Here is a 27673-nt window from a genome sequence, read left to right as displayed (position 1 = left end):
GAATGTCGCAGCAGAAATCGAGACTCATCAGACCAAGCAACGTTTTTCCAATCTTCTACTGTCCAATTTCGATGAGCTTGTACAAATTGTAGCCTCAGTTTCCTGTTCTTAGCTGAAAGGAGTGGTACCCGGTGTGGTCTTCTGCTGCTGTAGCCCATCTGCCTCAAAGTTCGACGCACTGTGCGTTCATAGATGCTCTTAGGCCTACCTTGGTTGTAACGGGTGGCGATTTGAGTCACTGTTGCCTTTCTATCAGCTCGAACCAGTCTGCCCATTCTCCTCTGACCTCTGGCATCAACAAGGCATTTCCGCCCACAGAACTGCCGCTCACTGGATTTTTCTCCTACGCCTCATTGGGGGACACAGGACCATGGGTGTTATGCTGCTGCCACTAGGAGGACACTAAGTAGACAGAAAGATTAACTCCTCCTCTGCAGTATACACCCCTTCACTGGATACAATTTCAACCAGTTCTTGCTTAGTGTCTGTAGGAGGCACTTGGGTCTGTTTTCAGACCCCAACTTTCTTATTTTAGTTTTTAATTTTTATTTTTCTGTAAATTTTTATTTTTTATTTAACGGAGTGAAGGGGGCGACGGATCCTTTTTTATGGGACCCGCTCTCCCCCGAACCAGCAACAGGCGAGCACGGCGAGTATACCTCCCCGTCCCTCTCCTGCGACGTATGGCGCACGGAAAGCTTGCGCCGGGGCAACGGTTCCTATACGGTCCCGATTTAACCCCCCCCCCCCCTCCCGCCTGCAATAGAGCATTGTGCTCAGGAAAGGCAGCTGGAGTGGAAGATGTGCCGCAAACCCCTCTGATCATCGAGGATGCCTCACTCTCCATCCCCATCCAGGGTGCATGGATTGAGTTCACATGTGAGAACGGGGAGCACCGCGGCTGTAAGTACATTCCCCCCTGCTCCCCCGTGTGCGGCAGTGGTGCGGCAGTTGTGCGGCAGTTATGCGGTCCGGGTCCCTGGGGAGAGGCGCCGCTGACCGGGGGTCGGCGGTGCTGGGCGGAGGTTCAGAAAGCTCCGTCGCGGCCGCGGCCGCACATCGCCGGCAGGCCCCAAAAAATTTAGCCCCCGGCTTCTTCAGCCGGAGTAGGCCGCAGTGGATAAATCCCTCCCGCGTCCGTAGCTCCGCCCCCTACACCGGCGCTTCTCGCATGGGACGAGAAGCGCCCTCCAAATCTCGGGGGCCATATTTCCAATATCTCTGCACGGAGCCCACGCTTCTACAGTGGTCCCTTCAAGCGCTCCACCGCCATATCTCTCCCTGGGGACACAGTCTGGACCGTGGGTAAGCTGCTTCAAGAGGGCTTAACCCCTTCCCAGCGTATACTGCCCGCTCTGTTCCAAAGGCACTATGTCTCAATCCAAGGAGACTAAAAAGGGTAACAAAAAGCACACAGTGTTTTTCACTGTATGTGCCACTTGCAATACGGCCCTGCCCCGTGCCCACAGTAGCCCACTGTGTGCGGCTTGTACCTTGCCCTCTGTGCAGCCGCCTCTTGCCGCCGCTGGTACTGTCGCCGATGCCGCAGCCGTCGACCCTGTAGAGCCTAGCCCCCCTGAGTGGGCGGCTTCTCTGTCACGATCTGTGGCTTCCCTAGCCAGGGCAATTGACTCCCTCAGGGGCCCCTCTCCAGGTCGGACCGCGGCGGATTCAGATGACGGTATGGATCCGTCCACCAGCAGGGGGCGTACCCGGTCACTTTCTACTCGGGGATCTAGCAAACGCGTTCACGTTTCATCCCCTGACCATGAGCTAGCGGGCCCTTCAGTGCCTGCAAGCTCTGCTTCCCGGTCCCCTTCCCCAACCTCTGATCACTCTGAATATGAGTCCGACATTTCCTATGTTCAGGACTCCCCCTCCTCCCAAGAGTCTCTCGACTCTCATCGAGGCGGTCAACCAGACCCTGAAGGTGACTGAGGATTCCGTATCGGAACCCGAACACGTGGTGTCTTTCAAACGGACTAAACGTGTTCAAAAGGTTTTTGTCACTCATCCTCACTTTAAGGAGATTGTACAAAAACATAGGGATCACCCAGATAAACGTTTTATGGGACAAAAGTCCATTGAGGCAAAATACCCTTTTTCTCGGGAATTAATCAAGGACTGGCTGCAGTCTCCCTCAGTGGATCCTGCTGTGTCACACCTCGCGTCCAAGACCATCCTGTCTCTTTCGGACGGTTCCTCCGTTAAGAACCCCTCTGATCGCCAGATTGAATATCTGGCTCGTTCTGCCTTCGAGGCCACAGGAGCATCTCTCTTCCCATCCTTCGCCACCTCCTGGGTGGCGAAGGCTATGGTCGCCTGGACCGAGACTCTTTCCTCTACCATCCAAGCCAGTGACTTACCTCCAGAAGCCAGCATCCTGGTTAACCAGATAGCGCAGGCCGGAGACTTCATAGTCAACGCCTCTATGGACGCAGCCAATTGCGCTGCACAGGCAGCCGCCAATGCAATCTCCATCAGGAGAGCCCTGTGGCTCAGGGATTGGCGAGCAGATTCGGCTTCCAAGCGTTCTCTAACAGCCCTGCCTTTCCAAGCTGGTCGGTTATTTGGAGAAAAATTGGACCAAATGATCTCGGATGCTACCGGAGGAAAAAGTAAATTTCTCCCCCAGAAGAAACCTACCCGGCCCTTTCGGTACCAGCAGCAACCTCCATTTCGGCCTTTTCGGCCCAATGCCAACTGGTCTTCTACGTCCTCTACCTCCGCATCAGGACGAGGTTCGCGCGGTGGCCGAGGCACCCAGGTCTCTTACAGACCTACTCGCAACTGGAGACCCAGGCCTAAACCACCCGGGTCTAAGGGATCCACATCCCATGGATCCTCCGCCCAATGACTCCTTGCAACAGCCGGTGGGCACCAACAAAGTAGGCGGACGCCTGCTCTTGTTCCGCCAAGCCTGGCTCTCAGTTGTCTCCGACGAGTGGGTCAGAGAACTGGTGTCCACCGGATACAAAATAGAATTTTCCTTTCCCCCCCTACGCGCTTCTTCCAGTCTTGCCCTCAAAGGTCAAAGGCCACTGCGTTTCTCCAGGCAATACGGGCACTGCAAAGGGACGGAGTCATCATTCCGGTCCCCCGAGAACAAAGATTCAAGGGTTTCTATTCGAATCTATTCGTGGTCCCAAAGAAGGACGGATCACTACGTCCGATACTAGACCTAAAGCTACTAAACAGATTCGTAAAGATCCGACACTTCAGGATGGAGTCCCTCCGTTCTGTGGTCGCGTCTATGGAAACAGGAGAATTCCTGGCATCCATAGACATCAAAGATGCCTACCTGCACATACCAATCTTCCCCCCGCATCAGCAGTTCCTTCGCTTCGCTTTTCGCGGGGAACACTTCCAATTTGTGGCCTTGCCCTTCGGTCTTGCCACCGCTCCCAGAGTCTTCACGAAGGTCATGGCGGCTGCCATGGCCATTCTTCATTCCAGGGGAGTGGTGGTAATTCCGTACCTGGACGACCTACTGATAAAGGGTCCTTCCTACCCAGCGTGCGAAGAGTCCGTCGTTCTCACGGTGGATACTCTTACTCGCCTGGGATGGAAGATAAATAAACTTCGAAAAATCTTCTCCAATTCCGGCTCAACAGATCTCTTTTCTGGGGATGATACTGGACACTTCCTGCGGTCTGGTCATACTCCCTCAAGACAAGGCTTTGGCCTTGCAGCAGGGAGCTCAGAGTCTTTCCCGTCCAGTCTCCCACTCCATTCGTACCAGCATGCGAGTTCTCGGGCAGATGGTAGCTGCCATGGAAGCGGTCCCATTTGCGCAGTTTCACCTCCGTCCCCTGCAGCATGCGCTACTGTCGGCTTGGGACGGCAACCCGTCCTCCCTCGACCGCCGATTCATCCTGCCCCCACGGGTCAGGAAAACCCTCAGGTGGTGGACGCTGAAGTCCTCCCTAACCCAGGGAAGGTCCTTTCTCCCAGTACAGTGGCTGGTGGTGACCACCGATGCCAGTCTCATAGGCTGGGGAGCGGTCTTCAACCATCACACAGCCCAGGGGCGGTGGTCCACTCAAGAATCTCGCCTTGCCATCAATATCCTCGAGATTCGAGCTATCCGGCTGGCATTGTTCCAGTTTCACCGCTTTCTGGCAGGTCACCCAGTCAGAATCCAGTCCGACAACGCCACGGCCGTGGCGTACATCAACCGTCAGGGCGGAACCCGCAGCAGGACGGCCATGCTCGAGGTGTCTCACATCCTTCATTGGGCGGAGTCAAACCATTCGCCCATCTCGGCGATCCACATTCCAGGTGTGGAGAATTGGGCGGCGGACTTTCTCAGCCGCCAGGGCCTCGCCTCCGGAGAGTGGTCCCTTCACCCGGAGGTCTTCTAGCAGATTTGCCATCTCTGGGGGACCCCGGATGTGGATCTCATGGCTTCCAGGATGAACAACAAGGTTCCTCAGTTCTTTGCTCGGTCCCTCGACCCACGGGCCCTCGGAGTAGACGCCCTGGTCTTGCCTTGGCGCCAATTCCGCCTCCCGTACATTTTTCCTCCTCTTCCCCTGCTACCGAGGGTCATCAAAAAGATCAGGGCAGAGGGGGTGCCAGTGATTCTCGTCGCGCCAGACTGGCCGCCTGGCGTCTTCCAGATCGCGTGGATCTTCTTTCACAGGGCCCGATTTACCACCAGAACTCAGGGGCCCTGTCTTTGACGGCTTGGCCGTTGAGTCCTGGATTCTAGGCCAAGCGGGTTTCACTCCTAAGGTGTCCTCCACCATGATCAGAGCCAGGAAACCTGTTTCCATGCGCAGTTACCACCGTACCTGGCGAATTTTTTTCTCATGGTGTGATACTCAGGGACGATCTCCTCTGGTATTCTCTATTCCTTCCATACTAGAGTTTCTTCAGTCTGGACTAGAGTCGGGACTTGCCCTTAGCTCCCTAAAGGGTCAGGTTTCGGCTTTGTCAGTCCTTTTCCAGAGGAGTTTCCCGTGTGGCGCCTCCCTACAAATCGCCCTTGGATCCGTGGGATCTTAATTTGGTTCTCGGAGCTCTTCAGGAGACTCCCTTCGAACCGCTACAGGACGTCTCCTTGACCTTCCTTTCCTGGAAGGTAGTCTTCCTTGTAGCCATTACGTCCATCAGAAGGGTTTCGGAGTTGGCTGCACTCTCCTGCCGCCCTCCCTTTCTAATTTTTCATCCGGACAAGGCGGTATTGAGGACCTCTTCCACCTTTTTGCCCAAGGTTGTCTCTTCTTTCCACCTCAATGAGGAGATTGTCCTGCCTTCGTTCTGCCCGGCACCAGCCCATCGCATCGAAAAGGCTCTCCACACTCTTGATGTGGTGAGGGCTCTTCGTCGGTACGTCTCGAGGACGGCTCCCTTCCGCACGTCGGACGTCCTGTTCGTACTTCCAGAGGGGCCCAGGAAGGGTTCCCCCGCTTCAAAGGCCACTCTGGCTAAATGGATTCGGTCAGCCATTCAAGAATCCTATCGTGTCAAAGGTGTTCCTATCCCAGAGGGGCTCAAGGCCCATTCTACTCGGTCGGTGGGCGCCTCGTGGGCCATTCGGCACCAGGCGTCAGCACAGCAGGTCTGCAAGGCTGCGACGTGGTCCAGTTTGCACACTTTTACCAAGCATTACCACATTCATTCTATCTCTTCTGCAGACGCCGCCCTTGGCAGGCGCATTCTGCAAGCGGCAGTTCCTTAAGCCGTAGGCCAGTGGTACATGGGGTATTAGCATATTGCTCCCCACCCAGAGACTGCTTTTGTACGTCCCATGGTCCTGTGTCCCCCAATGAGGCGTAGGAGAAAAAGAGATTTTTGTATACTCACCGTAAAATCTTTTTCTCCGAGACACTCATTGGGGGACACAGCACCCACCCTGTTAGCCTGTTTTTTTTTTTGGCTTGTTGTTACTTCTTAGTTTTGACATAGTTTGTCTTTGTTCATGCTCCTACTGCTTTACTACCGAACTGGTTGAAATTGTATCCAGTGAAGGGGTGTATACTGCAGAGGAGGAGTTAATCTTTCTGTCTACTTAGTGTCCTCCTAGTGGCAGCAGCATAACACCCATGGTCCTGTGTCCCCCAATGAGTGTCTCGGAGAAAAAGATTTTACGGTGAGTATACAAAAATCTCTTTTTTTTCTTTTTCGGACCATTCTCTGTAAACCCTAGAGATGGTTGTGCGTGAAAATCCCAGTAGATCAGCAGTTTCTGAAATACTCAGACCAGCCCTTCTGGCACCAACAACCATGCCACGTTCAAAGGCACTCAAATCACCTTTCTTCCCCATACTGATGCTCGGTTTGAACTGCAGGAGATTGTCTTGTCCATGTCTACATGCCTAAATGCACTGAGTTGCCGCCATGTGATTGGCTGATTAGAAATTAAGTGTTAACAAGAAGTTGGACAGGTGTACCTAATAAAGTGGCCGGTGAGTGTATATAAGATTTGGGACATATATACCAGGATGCAGAGATAGTCACCAGGATGATGGGCATATATACCACGATAGGGGACATTACTACATATTGAAGGGGGGGGGCAATTCATAAGTCTTTATAGAATTTAGAACCCTATAGTGGCCCATACATCTACCCAACGTGTGTGGGGCCCATCAGACTTCAGTTACACCTATGTAAAAGCATATCATACATTCTCAGCAACAACACAAAGTGGTACAAGTGACAGAATTTCACTTTTCTGCTGTGCCTTCTGGGCTTCCAGGACCAACTATCTATAACAGCAGAACCCTTCTTTTGGTGGGCTCGCACTGAGATGATAATGTATTAGATGTGACTTGCAGTCCCATGTAACTCCACAGATAATGCAGTGATACTTTTGTGAATACTGATAGCAGTGATGGCTCCTCTGGATCACACTGCTGCTGGTTCTGCATGTGCTGCTGTTTGGGGCTGGTGGGAGGAGTAAGGCCCCTTTCACACATCAGTTTTTTGCTATCAGTTGCAATCCGTCGAATTTAAAAAAAAAACTAATCCGGCGACTGATGCCGCCGGATCCGTTTTTTTCTCATAGACTTGTATTTGCGACGGATGGCCTCACGTTTCATCTGTCGTTTGCCGGATCCGTCAAAAATTGTTTGTCCGGCGGCCGGAGATGACGGACAAAGTAACGTTTTTTGTGTTCGTCGAAAAATCGGACAGCGACGAATCCTTCGCCGTCCGTCTTTTGCTCGATTGGAAGCCTATTGGGGCAGGATCCGTCAATTGATGGATTCCGGCGATGGATTCCGTTTTTTTTAACTGAGCATGCTCCGATTTATTTAGGATCCAATTAGCCAGATCTGCTAGTCGAATCTGTTGAAAAAAGGAATCCGTCTCATCAGTTTTTCACAATCTGCGACGGATCCGTCTAGCCAATGGATTGTGACTGACGGCAAAAAACTGAAGAAGGGGCCTAAAGCAGAATCAGTGAGAGATGAGTAGACTATGTCTATCTAGTGCTGATAATGACAGACTGCTACAAACCACAGATCTTCATCATTTTGGCAGTTTTGCACTAGGTCAACTACAGCACAAGTTGATCACATATCATGTGAACATCCTCACCTTGCACCTCAAATTTCATAGATCTGAAACTTTGTGATGCTGCAATTGGCAATTTTCCGTGTGGGTATTTTTCCTGTGGGCAACCTTCCTGTGGGGATTTTTCAGGGAACCGAAGCTGGAAAAACCCCATTGATTATTTAAGCAGAATGGTTTCATTGTTCTGAGTGTGGTAATCCAGCGACATTTCTTTTCGGCTAGTTTATTCATTAGATGCCACCATGGGTACAAATACCCTCAAAGGCCAGATCTCTGCCCTATCAGTTTGCTTCCAAGATGCAGGTCAAGACCTTCATTCAGGGGGTCTCACACGTGATTCTCCCCTATAGAAGGCTGTTGGATGCCTGGGACCTTAACTTGGTCGTGGGTGTTCTACAAGAGGCTCCTTTTGGACCGCTGCAGGACATCTCTCTGACTCTTCTTTCATGGAAGGTCGCCTTCCTTGTCGCGGCGACTTCTATCAGGCGGGTATCGGAGTTAGCTGTTCTTTCCTGTCGAGATCCTTTTCTAATTTTTCACCCGGTCAAGCTGGTTCTCAGGCTGTCCCCGTCATTCTTGCCCAAGGTGGTCTCTTCCTTTCACCTTAGTGAGGACATTGTCCTGACCTAGTTTTACCTAGACCTAGCAGCCCTATCTTTGTGTATATCTTTATACTGCCATGCTGGTATCCTGACTCTCCTGATGAACCCATGGATATGGGGGAAACGCGTCAAGAGGTTTTTTGCGGAGTCTGTTTGCCCCGATTCACTTTGTGAGCCACTATTACTGGATGAATGATCGGCTGGGGTTGATTATTGCAGCAGATGAGTATACTATAACCATTACTAATATGTATCTCTACTACTTACTGCATTCCCTATTTAGCTGACTGTATTAATCTATTTATATCCAGGTACATTTGGTGGGGGCTTGTTCTGGTTATTTCTTTTTATGGCATGAGTATTTGCTATGGCATGAGTATTTTTTTTGATTGTATACTTGTCAGCCCTTTACAATGCTGGTTATACCTTGTGTGTGTATCAGGTATTATTTGTCCTATGATTTCAGTTTATCATCTTATATCAAGTGATATTTAAGTTTCTATATCTATCCCTACCTTACAGCACATTGGGGGTGTGGGCCTGGTATGCTGTATTAGTGGTATCACATATTTTTACAAGTTATTGACAGCCACCTGGCCTTCTGTTTCACACTCTATCCCTTATAGGGAGTTAATAGGAGACCAGGGATAGCCATCGCACGAGCGGGGGCGCCACTCTCGTATTTTCTTAGGGTGCCAACCCCCGCACCTAGGTAGGAAGAGACCCTAGGGTCGCAAATAAATATTTGCTTGACTGGTAGGGGTAGTGCACGTACATCCACACACCCTTTTAGTTAGATACTGTATACCACTAATGCTATATCACTTCTATAGGACATCTATATTATGTATCTTTGATATTGTTCCAGTATAGGGTGTTTATTTATGAATATCGGGGTTATTGCCCCCTCAATACTGATCTATTAGATAGGGGTTTGGTTTTTTAGCACAGTATTTAATAAAGTATTCCATTTTACGGGGGTTATTTCTCGTTTGTAAGCTATTTTGTTCTTCCCTCAGTTACATATTTTTTGCATAGTAAGTCTGACCTAGTTTTGCCCAACACCAATGCACTGTTTTGAGAGGGCTCTTCACACTCTGGATCTGGTGAGGGCTCTCGGAAGATACGTCTCACGAACTATGTCCTTCCGTAAGACAGACTCCTTATTCGTTCTTCCCGAGGGTCACAGGAAGAGACTCACCGCTTCTCAGTCCACAATAGCCAGGTGGATACACTCGGCCATTCAAGAGTCTTACCGTATCAGAGACAAGCCTATCCCAGCGGGAATTAAGGCGCACTCCACTCGTTCGGTGGGTGCCTCTTGGGCCATTCGGCACCAGGCGTCAGCGAAACAGGTTTGCAAGGCTGCGACTTGGTCCAGCCTGCACACCTTCTCGATGCACTACAGCATTTACACTCAGGCTTCCGCAGAATGCGGGCCTGGGAAGACGGATCTTGCAGGCAGCGTTGGCGCATCTTTAGATAGCTGGTGCATGGGGTTTGATCTGTATTGTCAGTTTCCCACCCAGGGAGTGCTTTAGGACATCCCATGGCCATGTGTCCCCCCTGAGGCGAAGGAGAAACATGGATTTTTGAGCACTCACGGTAAAATCCTTTTCTCCGAGCCACTCATTGGGGGACACAGCACCCACCCTGTTGGCCTGACGGCTTGAGTATGTTCTTTAGTTTGACGTGTGTATACTCTTATATAATGTTATTGTTTTCCTACTGCTTTGTCACGGAACTGGCTTGGCTGGAGCTTGTATGTGGGTGTATACCGCAGAGGAGGAGCTAATCTTTTTGTGTTTACTTAGTGGCAGCATCCTAGTGGCAGCAGCATAGCACCCATGGTCATGTGTCCCCAATGAGTGGCTCAGAGAAAAGGATTTTACGGTGAGTACACAAAAATCCCTGTTTTTTTTTTTTTTTATTTACCAAATGTCTGCAATGAAACTGAGTGAAAAATTTAAAGGGGTATGAATACTTTCCATACCCACTGTAACCATCCACTCGTAACAGGAAATACCGGGGAATCGTGAAAGTTAATTCATCACACAGTGTCACAATTTGACAGTCTGCAGTCGCATCAGTGGACTGCAAACATTTCTTCTGAGACCGGAAAGCTTCTTTGAATTGTGCTATCATTACATTGTATTATTCAGCTAATATTTTCACAATTCATTGTGTGTCACCTGCACTGGGATACCCTATATAATAACCATTTAATGATTTGTCACATAAAGGGAGTGCCTGTCCCAGGGATCTTCAAATTTCACGTGATTATCACAACGTTTGAGATGATTCTAGCAGACTGTCCAGAACTGAAGAAGATCAGGTGGAGTGGTGTCATTATTGATGAAGCTCATCGGCTTAAGAACAAAAACTGCAAACTTCTTGAAGGACTCAAGCTCATGGGATTAGTGAGTAACATGGGAACTCTATAGTTCCTGAAGACTTACTTGCCAGTTTATATATCTTATATTTAACCTGTTCATGCATATGGCTTTACATCGTGGGCTCACTCCATACCGATTAGATGCAGTTTTTTCCAATTTGCTGCTATTTAGCTTATTAGATGCTGCTGAAAATCACTGATAGAAGTATTTAAATGGTTCGGTTGCCGGTTTGTGAATACAGTGACGCCCTTGTGCCCTTCTTCAACATGATCATGGCATGCCAATGAAATGCCTTGGCAACTAGGCTGTCACTACCATCTCTGGCTACTTTCACACTAACGTCGGACGACGCACGACGAATTGCGACGTGCCGACGCTAGTAGTGAATGCGCCGCACAACGGGGGCAGCGGATGCTGTTTTTCAACGCATCCGCTGCCCCATTGTGAGGTGCGGGGGCGGAGTTCCGGCCGTGCATGCGCGGTCGGAAAAGATGGGAACGACGCACCAAAAAACGTTACAAGCAACTTTTTTTGTGGCGACGGTCCAACGCAACGACGGTTGCGACGTGTGGCAATGCGTCGCACTGCGTCGCTAATGCAAGTCAATGGAGAAAAAACACATCCTGCAAGCACTTTTGCAGGATGCGTTTTTTCTACAAAACGACGCATAGCGACGTGCAGTGCACGACGCTAGTGTGAAAGTAGCCTCAGTCCTCCTGTGAAACCCAGCCTATAACTGAAGTGTATATGAAGCCATGATTGACAATATATGCAGCAATACTGCGATCACAGGTTCAAAGTTTAGGTTCAAGTGGGACCAAATAACGAATTCAGATTTTTTTTTTTTAATTATTACAAAAATAAAAATACTTAAAGAAAAGCCAAAAGTTAGCTGTTGTGGGAATGGGCTAATTTCATTTGCCTTTCTCAAGAAATGTAGTAGTGTATGATTATTATTTTCTTAAAAGTAACTGGTCAGTAGATTTATGCTGCCCAATCCACCAAAAGCGTGAATCAGCATGATTGTTGCCATGAATGGGTTTCTCTGATATGCTGCAGTATTAACCCCTTCACGCCGCAGCCCTTTTTCGATTCTTTCCAGAGCCATAAGTTTTTTATTTTTCCATCAATATGGCCATTTGAGGGCTTGTGGTTTTACGGGACGAAAAAAACTTAATTCCGGAGTTTTTACTTTTTTTTTCCGCTATGCCGTTTACCAATCTCAATAATTCTTTTTATATCTTGATAGATCGGGTGATTCTGAACACGGCAATACCAAATATGTGTATTTTTTTTTTTTTTTAAATTGTTTCATTTTGAATGGGGCGAATGAGTGATATGAACTTTTATATATTTTTCATTTTTTTAAATATTTTTTAAGACATTTCTTTTTTTTACTTTTCACTTGCTTCAATAATCTCCATGGGAGACTAGAAGCTGCAGTTGTCGATTAACTCTGCTCCATACAGGTGATGATCAGATCGCCTGTGTGTAGCAGAAATGCTTGCTTGCTATGAGCGCCGACCACTGGGCGGCGCTCACAGCAATCCTGCAATGACAACCACAGGGGTCTGCTGCAGACCCCGGGTTGTCATGCCACCCATCGGCGACCTGCGGTCATGTGACACAGGCGCTGATGGGTGGGACTAGGGACATTCTTCCAGCGCGATCACATTAACTGCCGTTGTCCAAGATTGACAGCGGCATTTAACGGATTAACAGCCGCGGGTGGATCACAATTCCACCCGTGGATATCAGGGGCACATATCAGCTGTTGAAAACAACTGACATGTGCCGGGAATATGTTAGCTTAGCACCCACATCAAAGAGAGACACAAGAGAGAGACACAACATGCGCGGCGCATGTCGTGAAGGAGTTAAAGATCCTTTCCTATGTTTACACGTGAGCAACCTGTCAATCACAGGAGTGGTGAGAGCTGAGGTCTTTAAACTATGCTTTCACTGAAATCACTGAGCATTTAAGAGAAAAACATACCTGTAGTTGTGCAGCCAAGCCCTGATTCATGCCGCCCATATCACAGGCAGCATGAATCAGGGACAGGTGCCCTTTAAGTGACTGTGCTTCAGAGGGGCACTGAAATCATCTGCCTGTGTGTCTTCTAGGAACACAAGGTGCTCCTCACTGGCACCCCTCTACAGAACTCCGTGGAAGAGTTGTATAGCTTGCTCAACTTTCTAGAGCCAAACCAGTTTCCTTGTGAAAACACTTTCCTTGAGGAGTTTGGAGACCTAAAGACTGAGGAACAGGTAAGTTGTATTTCTCATAATTGTTTTCTTAAATGAGTCAAGAGAATTGTACCTTAAAATTAAAAAAGTTTTTATTATGTCACTATAATAATGAAAACTGCCGGTTGTCCCCTAAGTAGCACTAAGGCTAGGTTCACATTTGCAGTTGAGTCCACAGCGTTTCGTACGCAAACGCATGCAAAACGCATGATAACGCTGCATTTTTTATCCACATCAACTTACGCATGATGGATAAAAAAACCGCAACGTTTGCAAGCGTTTTTGCATGCGTTCGCGCTGTTTATGCGCATGCGTTTGTTCTGAAAAATGTTTTCAAGGAGAATTTAATTGACACAATGGGCGTGGCTCATGGGATTTCTGTATATAGACCCTTGTGCAAACGCAAGCGAACGCACTTCCTTGCGTTCCTATGCGTTTCCATAAACTGTAATGCGTTGTTTTGATGCACTCCTTCCGCATGCATCCGCATGCCTATGGTTGCGGAAATTTGTCGCCAAAAAAAAACTAATATGGTGCTTCAGCCCCGCCCAGCCGCACACCGCTAAAATACGCATGTGTAAGCAAAGGTGGGTGAACGCATGCACTTGTTAAAGATAGGAAATCAAGATGCATACGGATGTTTGCGTCAGAAATGCTGCGGACACATACACACAAAAAAAAAGAGTAGGCTTTTTAAGTCTTGGAAAAGCATACTGCTGTTGTCAGCTTTACAAAACAGCCAGCGCCCTGCTTGTTATGGAGAGGGCTCAGTTCCCGATCCCTGTCCATATATAGTTGTGCTCAAAAGTTTACATACCCCGGCAGAATTTTTGCTTTCTTGGCCTTTTTTTCCGAAAATATGAATGATAATACCAAAACTTTTTCTCCGCTCATGGTTAGTGGTTGGGTGAAACCATTTATTGTCAAACTACTGTGTTTTCTCTTTTTAAATCATAATGACAACCCAAAACATCCAAATGACCCTGATCAAAAGTTCACATACCCCATTTCTTAATACCGTGTATTGCCCCCTCTAACATCAATGACAGCTTGAAGTCTTTTGTTGTAGTTGTGTATAAGGTTCTTTATTTTCTCAGATGGTAAAGCTGCCCACTCTTCTTGGCAAATAGCCTTCAGTTCCTGTAAATTCCTGGGCTGTCTAGCATGAACTGTGCGCTTGAGATCTCCCCAGAGTGGCTCAATGATATTGATGTCAGGAGACTGAGATGGCCACTCCAGAATCTTCACCTTGTTCTTCTGTAGCCAGTGACAGGTCGACTTGGCCTTGTGTTTTGGATCGTTGTCATGTTGGAACGTCCAAGTACGTCCCATGCGCAGCTTCTTGGCTGATGAGTGCAAATTTGCCTCGAGTATTTGCTTATAATGTGCTGCATTCATATTTCCTTCAACTTTGACCAAGTTTCCTGTGCCTTTTGTAGCTCACACATCCCCAAAACATCAACAATCCATTTCGGTGCTTTACAGTAGGAATGTTGTTTTTTTTCATCATAGGCCTTGTTGACCTCTTTCCAAATGTAACATTTTTGGTTGTGTCCAAAAAGTTCAATTCTGATGTCATCACTTAAAATTACCTTGTTCCAGAAGTTTTGAGGCTTGTGTCTGTGCTGTTTTGCGTATTGTAGGTAAGATACTTTGTGGCATTTGCGCAGTAATGGCTTTCTTCTGGTGACTCAACCATGCAGCCCATTTTTCTTCATGTGCCTCCTTATTGTGCATCTTGAAACAGCCACACTGCTAGTCTTCAGAGAGTCCTGTATTTCAGCTGATGTTATTTGTGGGTTTTTCTTTGCATCTCGAACAATTTTCCTAGCAGTTGTGGACGACATTTTTGTTGGTCTACCTGACCATGGTTTTGTTTTTACTTAGCCCCTGATTTTCCATTTGTTAATCACAGTTTGAATGCTTTTGACTGGCATTATGAATTCCTTGGATATCTTTTTGTATTCCTTTCCTGTTTTATCCAGTTCAACAACCTTTTCCCGTAGATCCGTTGACAATTCTTTTGCTTTCCCCATGACTCACAATCCAGAAGCGTCATTGGCTGGATGAAAGAAGCAAATATTCGTGAAGGAAGAGGTTAAAGAGGTTGTCATTATCTGCCTTATACGTGAACAGCCACGTTGTGTACAGAACTCTGCTGTTTAATCTTTGTAGACTACATACATCCGACCTCCTGAAATTAGTGCAAGCCATCAGTCCTGGACAACTCCTTAAAGGGAACCTGTCAGCAGGATTGTACACAGTAAACTACAGACACTGTCAGGTTGGCCCCATTATACTGATTAAAATGATACCGTGGTTGATTAAATCCATCTTGTGGTTTTTATTTTCAGTTTTGAGTTAATGATATGCTCGTTCTTCGGGACAACCTGTGGGGAGGTCTTCATGTGGTGATCTGCCTGGGTATTCATGTGCATGGCTTCTGACAGGTTACTGATCTTTGTGACTTGCCCCCTAGTTTACATAATGAATAATATATATATATATATATATATATATATATATATATATATGTATGTATGTATGTATGTGTGTGTATATATATATGTATATGTATATGTATATATATATATATATATATATATATATATATATATATATATATATATATATATATATATATATATATATATATATATAGTTAGTTATTGGATGTGGCTGCATCCACAGTATTCCAATCTGTTTTTCTTAATTTTTTGAGATCCCTCTCTACCAATAATGCAAATAGATCAATATTACTCATATCGCCTTATGGTGGCATTCTCTCACTCTTGTTTTTCAATGAGGTGAATGGGCTTTTCCCTTCCTCCGGGATCCTCTCATTCTCTTGGAGTAGCCCATATAGGGCCTCATATCCTTCCATATCTTCATGAGTAAGACCTAGTCTCCCACATTCTTCACGAGTGTTATGTTTGAAGAATTTTCTCCATTTGAGTTTCCTACAAAAGAGGTTAAGATCTTTTACCCTCTCGAAACAGTTGAAATTATTTGTTGGAACGAAGTTGAGACCTCTCTGCAGGACACTAAACTCATCCCTAGAAAGCGTGTGCGAGGACAGGTTGATAATTTGGCCCCTGTTCAATTGAACCGGGTTCTGAGCTGGTATCCTGTTCTCACACTCCGCTCCAAAAAAGAAACAGACGATGAGGAGGACGCCACAGATGGCTGGCTGGGTGCCGGAAAGGGAGTCAGGGTACCTACACCGTTCCTGTACTTCCCTCTCCCCCCCTTTCTCCTGGACTTCCCTCTTCCACCCTGCCATCTTTGCCTAGTCTGCTGGCCTCTGAAAAACTGTGTGCTACTGCTACTGCCTGCTATTTCAGTTCTTTCTGTGTCGGATATATCCAAGTCTGACGAAGATGCTTCTGATTGCCTTTCTGCGGGGACACTTAGGGCTTGATTCTCCTTAGACTCACTTAGTGGATAGCTATCCACTATCTTATGTGACACAAGTTATCACTTCATCTGGCCTCCTGATGAGCCTATACAGGCGAAACGCGTTGAGGCGTGTACTATAGATGGCGATTGGTAAAGCACAGTGGCACAGATGAGTATCTATGGCTTCAATTTGTAATTGTATATAGGAAGCTATCTATACTGTTGAGGCTTTATATGAAGACCGGATTGTGATAGGGGAACACATGATTGGTGTGCTAGCCCATATAAGGAATGGAGCCTATCTGGCTATAATAATCTAAGATGGATATTAGCCATTTCTTGTAGAAAGTATTCGGTCCACTGTGAAAGAATGATTATCTAGTCTATGCATCATTCATATCGCCATATGTGTTCAGTCACAGTTTGTTTCTTTTGGGGATCTAGGTCCTCCCTAGCTTAGTAGTTTATTGTATAGTGGTAGAGGATCCTCTAGTGTGTGGGTAGAGGCTCTCACTAGTGACTGTAGGGCATATCAGGGCCCATAGGGTTAGTCATCGTGGAGCGGGGGCACCACAACGTTCCCCCCTAGGGCGTCTACCTCCGCAGCCAGGTAGGGGCATATATAGGTGCCTCAGCTAGGGCGATATAGCATTTCCCCATTAGTTTTATCTATTTTTTCGTTTGAGCACATTTGTTTTTGTTGGTTTTGTGTTTTGTTGGTCACTATAGGTGGGGTTGGGTGCCTTGCTTTTAATTAATAAAAAGAATATGAAATACTCACCTGGTCCCGGCGCTCCTGACGCTGTCCCTGCCTGTCCCATGGTACTGCAGCTTCTTCCTGTAATGAGCGGTCACCGGTACCGCTCATTACAGTAATGAATATGCGGCTCCACCCCTATGAGAGTGGAGTCCATATTCAATACTTTAATGAGCGGTACCACGTGACCGCTGAATAGAGGAAAAGCTGCAGCGAGGGAGACCATGGGACAGGCTGGGACACCGTTAGGAGCGCCGGGACCAGGTGAGTATGCGACACTGCTCTCTCCCCCTCACCCGCCGACCATGACTCGAGTATAAGCCGAGAGGGGCACTTTCAGCCCAAAAATTTGGGCTGAAAATCTCGGCTTATACTTGAGTATATACGGTATATACACATAACATATTCGATTGCAGACTTTTATTGTATTACTAAAAGGCATATTAAAATGGTTTGCTTTATCTGCAGGTGAAAAAATTGCAATCAATCCTAAAGCCAATGATGCTAAGGCGATTAAAGGATGATGTAGAAAAGAACCTGGCTCCAAAACAGGAGACCATCATAGAGGTGGAACTGACCAATATTCAGAAAAAGTATTACCGGGCAATCCTTGAGAAGAATTTTACATTCCTGGCCAAGGGAGCCAACCAGCATAACATGCCTAACCTTATCAACACAATGATGGAGCTACGCAAGTGCTGCAATCATCCATATCTTATTAATGGTAAACATCCTTTATAAAGATAACCATATGGTAGAAGCATCTTAAATACTTAACCCTTTTCTGACCTCGGACGGGATAGTACGTCAGAACCCCCTCTTTCATGTGGTCTCCGGCGGTGAGCCCGCATCAAAGCCGGGACATGTTAGCTATTTTGTACTGCTGACATCTGCCCGCAATAGCAGCGGGTGGAATCGCGATCCACCCGCCGCTATTAAATAGTTAAATGCCGCTGTCAAACGCTGACAGCGGCATTTAACTAGCGCTTCCGGCCATCGGGCCGGAAATGCGCGCATTGCTGACTCTCCTCATGTGATCAGGGATCAGCGATGCGTCGGCATGACAACTAGAGGTCTATTGAAGACCTCTATGGTGGTTGTTGACGGATTGCTGTGAGCAGCACCCTGTCGCCGTGACATTGCATTAAAATGCAATAATGGGCGATCAAAAGAACGTATCTGCACCAAAAAGGTATAATTAAAAAGTCCGCTTAGCATTAAAAAAATAAGCCCTCACCCGACCCCAGATCATGAAAAATTTAAACGCTACGGGTATCGGAAAATTGCGCAATTTTTATTTTTATTTTTTTTTTAAGCAAAGTTTGATTTTTTTTTACCCCTTGGATAAAAAATAACCTACACATGTTTGGTGTCTATGAACTCGTAATGACCTGTAGAATCATAATGGCAGGTCAGTTTTTAACAGTTAGTGAACCTAGCAATAAAGCCAAAACAAAAAACAAGTGTGGGATTGCACTTTGTTTTGCAATTTCACTGCACTTGGAATTTTTTTTCCTGTTTTCCAGTACACGACATGCTAAAACCAATGATGTCGTTCAAAAGTACAACTCGTCTCGCAAAAAATAAGCCCTCACATGACCATATTGACGGAAAAATAAAAAAGTTATGGCTCTGGGAAGGAGGGGAGCGAAAAACGAAAACGCAAAACCGAAAAAAAATCTGGGGTCATGAACCCCTAAAGGGAGGATGTCTTCAGAAAATAACCCATTGTATGAATAAAGATTTTATGATTTTATGTTCTGTTTTTTTTTTAAATAACAAATAATTACATTTCATTGTCAATATTGACAAAATCCTGAAATTCTGCATATTTCACACTAGCCAGTAAGCCTACTATTAGGCTGATACCTCCTGCCCTGTACTGATTAATTTTTAGCAGTCATTTCATTATCATCACAGGCAAGACAAGGACAGATAACATTTCAATACTGTTATCACAGGATCCCACCTTTATAGATGATGGTCACAGATTGCTACCACACACACTTACACACCCTCTTAAAAAAGCACTTCAATGAAAGTTTATATCCTCTTAATATATTGCAGTCATCATATTATATAGCACTGTGTACTTACAATTGCTCATTTTGCCTTTCTACTCATCTAATTCTTCTATGTAGAAACAGGAAGTCTCATGTCCCTGCATTTATAATTTCCCTTGTCAATTCCTGACCCAGCTGCTCCCTCCGCCTCCTGCCAGGGACTTTTGCAGTAAGTTATGACTTGTGCTAAGAAAATTAGCCTCCTGTTTCTAAATAGAGCTTAGAAAGATTTAGCTAGTCAGTTTTTATTCATGTGATCTCGTAAACCTAATGGAAAACAGAAGAATTAGCTGGGTAGAAGGGTAAAATGAGCAATTGTAAGTACACAGTGCTATATAGTATGATGACTGCAATGTAATCAGAGGATAAAAACTTTGATGGGAGGAGGGTTTCTTTAACAATGACCTCTCCACAGAGCATGCCTAGGACACTGTTTAGAAAAGTTGATGGACATTTCCAAACTGTTCAATTTTTAGGCCCGTGAAGCTGTCATAAATCCATGCCCCTAAAGTCAATGTTGACATTCAAACAAGGCAAGAGAGCTGCCCCAAAATCAGAAAGTAAAAAAAAAAGAAGAAGAAAATGACAAAAATATATTCCCTACCTGATTTAATTAGTAAAGACAATTAAGGTAATACATTCCCTTTAAGACAAGAATACTTTGAACAATTTGAAAAAACTTGGTTGGTCACATATGCAGTAACATGTTATTTATGTCTTAGGTGCGGAAGAGAAGATTCTGGAGGATTTTCGCAAGACTCATAGTCCTGATGCATCTGATTTTCAGCTACAAGCTATGATTCAAGCAGCAGGGAAGCTTGTACTTATTGATAAACTCTTGCCAAAGTTGATCGCTGGTGGACACAAAGTTCTCATTTTCTCACAGATGGTGAGGTGCCTTGACATCCTGGAGGACTATCTTATTCAGAGGAGGTGAGAAAACTAAATAAAGCTGGTTGGAGACATTGTCAAACGTATTTATGGTGAAATCAATTGAGTGAGATAAAAATTCATATTTTAATCCAATGGGTACTTATAGGTGTCGGCCCACCACTAAAATGTATCACTTGTCCAATTTCATTGTACTTAGGACTGGCAAGGATTGCTGGTGACAGTGCTCAACTGTCACCATTGGTATCATAGGCGTTGTATAGAGCAATAGTGGCCATGCATCTATGGCTACCACCCATTTAAATGGGAGATCTAAGACCTCTGTTCTAGTGATTTCTGGAAGTTCCTGTAATCGTGCATTTCTCATTTGTCCCCTGGAAGTGAAAAGCGTTTTTAAAGAGGACTTTTCTTAAAAAGGGGATCCTGAGATTTTGCCTAATAGCTGCCAGGGCAGTTATTCCCTGGCATTGGAGGTTTACTGAGGTCCCCTCCACGGAGGAATGGATAGCTGAAATGGATAGATTACATCGTCTGGAGTCGCTGGTGGCGGGTGATGGTGATGCTGCATATGACCAGGGACGCACCTGGTTCCTCTGGCAATCCTTCAAGGAGAGCACAGGGTTCCTGACTTGGCTGCGTACATACTCATAATTCTCAATACGTGGGCGTGTACATTGCTGGGTCTCCATTAAACCCCCCTCCCTCCTTACTCCCCTTTTCCCCCATTCCCCCCCCCCCTTTTTTTTTTCTTTTTTTTTTTTCTCTTTTTCTCTTTCTTTCCTTTCTCCTATTTCTACAATTGCTTTTCTTACAGGTTCTGTATTTTGTATATAAGGTCTATGTCCCGAAGTGATTCTCAAGATGAGAACCATGTACCCTTTATGTGCCAGAGTTCTTGTTCAACTACACTTGTGCTGTGTTCTCAGAGACGTAATGTATAGCTCTGGACATTGTAATGATTCTTTTTACTGTTTTTCCTGTTTAAAATTTCAATAAATATATTTACTGAAAAGAGGACTTTTCTTGATTTTCTTTACCTTTTAAACTGGCTATGTCATATGATTGGAACTGAAGAGGTGATTTCAGAGACGATTAGACAAGTACAGTTGTGCTCAAAAATTTACATACCCCAGTAGATTTTTTGCTTTCTTTTTTCAGAGAATGTGAATGATAATACCAGAACTTTTTCTCCAGTCATGATTAGTGGTTGGGTGAAGCCATTTATTGTCAAACTACCGTGTTTTCTCTTTTTAAATAATAGTGACAACCCAAAACATCCAAATGACCCTGATCTAAAGTTTACATACCCTGGTGACTTTGGTCTGATAACATGCACAGAAGTTGTCATAAATGGGTTTAAATGGCTACTAAAGGTAACATCCTCACCCGTGATCTGTTTGCTTGTAATCAGTGTGTGTGCATAAAAGCTGAGTGCGTTTCTGGGATCCAGACAGACTCTTGCATCTTTCATCCAGCCACTGACGTTTCTGGATTCTCAGTCATGGGGAAATGAAAAGAATTGTCAACGGATCTACGGGAAAAGGTATCTGAACTGTATAAAACAGGAAAGGGATACAAAAAGATATCCAAGGAATTGATAATGCCGGTCAGCAGCGTTCAAACTGTGATTAACAAATGGAGAATCAGTTGCTCTGTGTAAACAAAATCACGGTCAGCTACGCCAACAAAAAGTTGTCCACACCTGCCAGGAAAACTGTTCGGGATGCAAGGAAAAACCCACAAATAACATCAGTTGACATACAGGACTCTCTGAAAACTAGCGTTGTGGTTGTTTCAAAATGCATATTAAGGAGGCACTTGAAGAAAAATGGGATGCATGGTCGAGTTGCCAGAAGAAAGCCATTACTTCTCAAATGCCACAAATTATCTCTCCTACTATACGCAAAACAACACAGAGACAAGACTCAAGACATCTGGAACAAGGTAATTTGAAGTGATGAGGCCAGAATTGAACTTTTTGGCCACAACCATAAACATTACATTTGGCAAGAGGTCAACAAGGGCTATGATGAAAGGAACACCATTCCTACTGTAAAGCACGGAGGTGGATTGCTGATGTTTTGGGATGTGTGAGCTAGAAAGGCACAGGAAACTTGGTCAAAGTTGAAGGAAAGATGAATGCAGCATGTTATCCGCAAATACTGGAGGCAAATTTCCACTCATCAGCCCGGAAACTGCGTATGGGACGTACTTGGACGTTCCAACATGATGGCGAAACAAAACACAGCCCAAGTCGACCTGTCATTGGCTGCAGCAGAACAAAGTGAAGGTTCTGAAGTGTCCATCTCAGTCTCCTGACCTCAATATCATTGAGCCACTCTGGGGAGATCTCAAGCGCGCAGTTCATGCTAGACAGCCCAGAAATTTACAGGAACTGGAGGCTTTTTGCCAAGAAGAGTGGGCAGCTTTACCATCTGAGAAAATAAAGAACCTCATCCATAACTACCACAAAAGACTTCAAGCTGTCATTGATGTTAGAGGGGGCAATACACGGTATTAAGAAATGGGGTATGTGACCTTTTGATCAGGGTCATTTGGATGTTTTGGGTCATTATGATTTAAAAAGAGAAAACACGGTAGTTTGACAATAAATTGTTTCACTCAGCCACTAACCATGAGTAGAGAAAATTATTTGGTGTTATCATTCATATTCTCTGAAAAAAGGCCAAGAAAGCGAAAATTCTGCCGGGATATGTACACTTTTGAGCACAGCTGTACAGTAAACCTCAACGTGAGCAATCCTCACTGCTGATAATTCATGGTTCGTACAGCTTGGAGATAGAACAGTAGAACAAGCATTAGAATGTCGCATGAACTAATGATGGACAGTCCGAGTCTCTGGTGAGCTTGATCATTTGGCCCCAATCACCAAAAAGAAATGGTTCCCCAAAAATTATGTTCACTGCACAGCAGCAGCAACCATGCCCCCATGACAGAAACTGCCAACCCACAGCCAGGCAATCACTAGGTGATTGGATTTTCTGCTGCCAAACACCATCATTTTATGTCCATTGAGAGCAATTTAGAGACTGCAAGTGGCACTTACTGGGGAGCCAACTGTTTTGGTGAGCGCAGCAAGATTGATCACCAAAAAGAGCCATACTGCCTATCAATAGTTCAATGAAAGTACGGGACAAGGCACCATACATTTATGGCACTTTATTATTATGAGGTTAAGCCAGTGCAGCTTCATATTTCAGAAATGAGGCTTGATTTCTAATAAGCTAGGTTCTGATTGGTTATTATATTTCTCTATCGCTTCATTGGGGGACACAGAAAACCATGAGTGTATACTGCTGCCATTAGGAGGTTGACACTATGCACAAAAAAAGTTAGCTCCTCCTCCACAGTGTACAGGTTAATCAGTTTTAACTTAATGTCAGTCCTTTTTCCTGCCTCACTGTGCAAGTTCTTCTGCACATGACTCTTTCCGCCAGTGGCGAGGAATCTCTGTGTGCTTTTCACTCTGCGGGCCCTCCTCTTCCTCCCTGCAATCACCATTTGTTGGCATCGGAACACGGAAGGTGGCTTTTCTCTGCAGCAAGTTCTACATTTATTCCTGCAATTGTCCTGGAGCACTCCTACTGCCTGTAACCAGACAGGACCTGCATCTTTCTGAGTAGCTCTGCAGACTGACACTCTCCTCAGCATATATCTTTCTGTCCCCTTACCTTCTGGCATTAGTTGGTGGGTCTGTTCTTTTTATCATGCCTAATCCTAAAGGAGAGTGCTCTCGCACTCCTGCTTCCTCTTCTTCTGCTCTTGTCAGGCACTTTGTCTGCTCATGTAAATACAAACTCCTTTCAGGTCAGTCCTCTCCCTTCTGTCAGGACTGCATCAGCACCCCCGTTCCTGCTACCCAGGAATCCCCTACAGCCCCAGGAGTGAGTGGTGCCCCTATCCCAGTGTGGGCTACCTCTCTGTCACAATCTGTGGCGGACCTCACCAAGGTGTCGCAGACCTCACCAAGGTGTCGCAGACCCTGGTGTCTGCTTTTGACAGGTTGCCCCTTCTTGCCTTCGCCGTTGCTAGCAGATCACAGAGCTCACCGACTGTGCCTACCAGCATGGGACATAAGAGATTCAGGCAGGAGTGTCGTTCTAGGTCTTCCTCCCGCTCTGTCTCTCCCTCTGGTCTTTCCCTGCGGACTGCTTCCTCCCGTTCCTCCTCCGAGTCAGGCGAGGCGGTTTTGGACTCACTGTCAGAGGATGACTCGGACCTGGATTCTGACCAGGCCTCTAATATAAGAGACATGGTCCAGAGCCTCATTGTGGCGGTCAAGTAGACCTTTAACATTACAGATACCGTTACGGAACCCGCAGAAAAGGCAGCTTTGTTTAGACGGTTGAGACCAGCTCCCAAGGTCTATACCACACATAGAATTTGAGGAGGTACTTTCCAGGGAATGGGAAAACCCCGACCATATGCTTCCAAAGAGGAAAGTGCCTCGGCATCCTATATCTTTTCGACCCTGATCTCATGGCGAACTGGACCGCTTCTCCAACTGTGGACTCTCCAGTTTCCAGACTGTCCACCAACACGGTCTTACCGCTTATGAATGGAGCATCCTTCAAGGACTTCAATGACAGGATCATAAAGTCTTTTGTCAAGTCTGCCTTTGAAGTGGCCACTTCTACATTGTGCCCTGCCTTTGCCACCATCTGGGTGTCAAAGTCCATAGCTGCATGGGCTAAACAACTCCTTCAGGGTATTCTTTCTGGAGCCCGACTGGAGGAATAGGCTGACCTCGCGGACCAGATTTCTCATGCAGGGAAGTACATGGTATCCGCCTTCCTGGACACCGCTTCATACGCGGCTCAGGCGTCCAGCAATATTGTGGCCATCTGCCAGACTATTTGGTATAAGGCGTGGCAGGCAGATTTAGCTTCAGAAAAGTCCCTTACCACCTTGCCTTTCCAGGGTTCCCATCTATTTGGATCCAAGTTGGACCAAATTATTAAGGAGGCCACCGGAGGGACAAGCTCCCTCCTTCCTCAGTCCAAACCTCGCCGACCTCTGATGCGCAAGTTTCGGCCCTTTCGCTGTTTCTCTGCATTGGAAGATTTTTCCCGCCAAGAGAGGCCACAGGCTCGCCAGGATAGGAAAAGGGCTTCTTTTAAACCCACACCCTTCTGGCATTCCAATAATGAGCAGGGTACATCCACCAGGCCCAGACCTGGCAGATCTTCCTCTGCATGATTCACCTCCAGATTCCATGGAATCTCTCAGATTGGGCCGCTGTCTCCGTTTTTTCAGAGACGTTGGCTCACCTCGGTAGAGGACTCATGGGTCAGAGAGGTTGTATCCTCAGGATACAAAATAGATTTTGTTTTGCGACTCAGAGATCGATTCTTCGAATCCCTTCCTCCAAGAGGTGCTTCTCTGGTTCCGGGGTTCTTTGCGTCCATTGCCTCCCTTCTCAGTTCAGGTGTCTTTGTTCCCATCCCAGACCAGGAACGTTTCACAAGGTTTTATTCAAACCTATTTGTTATGCCGAAGAAGGACGGCGCGGTTCAACCTATCCTGGATTTAAAGTTACTTAACAAAAGGGTCCATCTGCGACATTTCAGGACGGAGTCCCTTCTTTCAGTAATTGCTTCCATGGAGTCGCAGGAGTTCCTGTGCTCCATAGACATCCAGGACCCCTACCTCCATGTCCCTATCTTCCCAGGGCATCCTCTGATTCCTGCGTTGTGTTGCGGCAGGACTATTTTCAGTTTGTCGCCCTGCCGTTCGGGCTCACATCCACTCCCAGGGCTTTCACAAAGATCATGACAATGTTAATGGCCATTTTGAGGATCAGAGGTCTAGTTCTCATCCCGTACCTCGACGACATTCTCATCAAGGCTCTGTCTTTTTATGAGGCTCAGGAGCGTCTGTCCATCGTTCTAGATTCCCTGTCCCGGATAGCTAGTCAACAGGGCAAAGTCTTGCCTTGTCCCGACCCAGCACCTCATTTTTCTAGAGATGCTGTTCAACACCCGCCAGACAAGGGTTTTCTTCCCAAGGAGAAGAGTGCAATTCTCCAGCAGGGGCTTCGCTTTCTGCAGGGCCCTCAGATTCCTTCCTTCCACTTGGCCATGGCGGTCCTGGGAAGGATGGTGGTCACCTCAGAAGCAATTCCTTTTGCGCAATTCAATTCAAGACCGCTTCAGCAGGTCATCATATCTCAGTGGAACAAGTCTGTTCTCTCTCTGGATTGTCCAGTTCGGCTCTGCTCCCAAGTCAAACGATCTCTCAATTGGTGGCTGTCATCCCCTCTCATCTTCCAGGGTCGGTCCTTCCTTCCCGTTCATTGGCAGGTGGTGATGATGGACACCAGCCTTCTCGGCTGGGGTGCGGTCTTTCGTCACCTTACTTTCCAGGGTCGTTGGTCGGCAGAGGAATCTTCTCTGCCGATCAACATCCTCGAAATAAGGGCCATTCTTCTGTCCCTCCGTCACTGGGAAAGGCTTCTCAGGGGTCTGCCAATCCAAGTTCAGATGGACAATGCCACGGCGGTGGCATTTGTCAATCACCAGGGAGGAACTCTGGGTACCTTGTTGATCGCCTTATCCAGATTTCTACTCTGGGCAAAGGCGACGGATCCGGCAATATCCCGCAGTGCATATCCCCGGCGTGGATAATTGAACTGCCGACTTTCTCAGCCACGAGGGTCTTGCAGCGGGCGTGTCGTCTCTGCATCAGGAAGTTTTCCAGCAGATTTGCCTTTGATGGGTTACTCCGGATGTGGATCTCATGGCGTCTCAGCTGAAAAGAAAGGTTCCACTGTTCGTTTCCAGGTCCTGCGATTCTCTCGCGGTAGGCGTCGACGGTCTGGCAATACCCTGTCACAGTTTGATCTTTCCTATCTGTTTCCTCCCCTTCCCCCTCTTCCCAGGCTGTTGAAGAAAATTAAGGCGGAAGGGGAGGAGGTCGTTCGGATAGCACCAGATTGGTCTTGGTTCGAAGAGATCATCAATCTTCTTGCGGATGCCCCATTGAGGCTTCCAGACAGACCGGATCTTCTGTCCTAAGGACCGATCTGCCACCTGAATTCTCGGTCGCTCGATTTAACGGTGTGGCTGTTGAAACCGTGGTTCTGAAAGCATCCGGGTTTTCAGATTGGGTGATTCAGACCATGATCCAGGCTAGAAAGCTGTCGTCATCCCGGGTCTATTATCGGACTTGGAGAGCCTTTTTCAGCTGGTGTGAGTCTATTGCTGTCCATTCCATTCTGGCGTTTCTACAGGTGGGACTTGACGTGGGTCTGGATCTTAGTTTGCTAAAGGGCCAGGTGTCAGCGCTTTCTATTCTTTTTCAGAAAAACGTACCCTCCCGTTCTTAGGTCAGAAATTTTCTCCAAGGGGTATCGCGTGTTGTGCCCCCGTACTGGACACCCGTGGACCCCAGGGACCTCAATCTGGTCCTGGCAGCCCTTAGGAGTTCTCCCTTTGAACCTGTCCAAGAGATCTCTGTCTTTTCTGTCTTGAAAGGTGGTGTTTGTTGTGGCCATCGCCTTCATTAGACGGAATTGTCGTCTCTTTCCTGTCATCCCTTTTTCCTGGTTCTCCACCAGGACAAGGTGGTTTTGCGGCCTCTACCTTCTTTCCTTCCCAAGGTGGTGTCTGCCTTTCACCTAAATGAGGATATTGTCCTCCCTTCCCCTTGCCCGGCTCAGACTCATCCTCTGGAGCGTTCACTGAACAGGTCTATTTGCCTAGGACTGTCCCCTTTGGGAAAACGGACTCTCTGTCATTCCTGAGGGTGCGCATAGAGGCCTGCTCCAAGGCT

At 46.6% G+C, this 27673-nt stretch overlaps 1 protein-coding gene across 5 annotated transcripts in view; it reads left to right on the top strand.

The window, feature by feature from the left end:
* CHD6 (chromodomain helicase DNA binding protein 6) overlaps positions 1-27673 on the top strand; it is a 229436-nt gene that overhangs the window by 138428 nt on the left and 63335 nt on the right. For all 5 annotated transcript variants that reach the window (XM_077251925.1, XM_077251921.1, XM_077251924.1 and 2 more), the window contains exons 13-16: positions 10370-10546; positions 12647-12790; positions 17394-17649; positions 19711-19921. In XM_077251925.1, coding sequence (XP_077108040.1) covers positions 10370-10546; positions 12647-12790; positions 17394-17649; positions 19711-19921 — 788 coding nt within the window. The remainder of the gene's footprint in view (positions 1-10369; positions 10547-12646; positions 12791-17393; positions 17650-19710; positions 19922-27673) is intronic.

The sequence above is a fragment of the Ranitomeya variabilis genome, chromosome 4, assembly GCF_051348905.1.
Source record: "Ranitomeya variabilis isolate aRanVar5 chromosome 4, aRanVar5.hap1, whole genome shotgun sequence".
NCBI classification, from domain to species: Eukaryota; Metazoa; Chordata; class Amphibia; order Anura; family Dendrobatidae; genus Ranitomeya; species Ranitomeya variabilis.
Note: the sequence above shows the minus strand (reverse complement) of the source record. Positions and strands in the feature narration are given on the sequence as shown.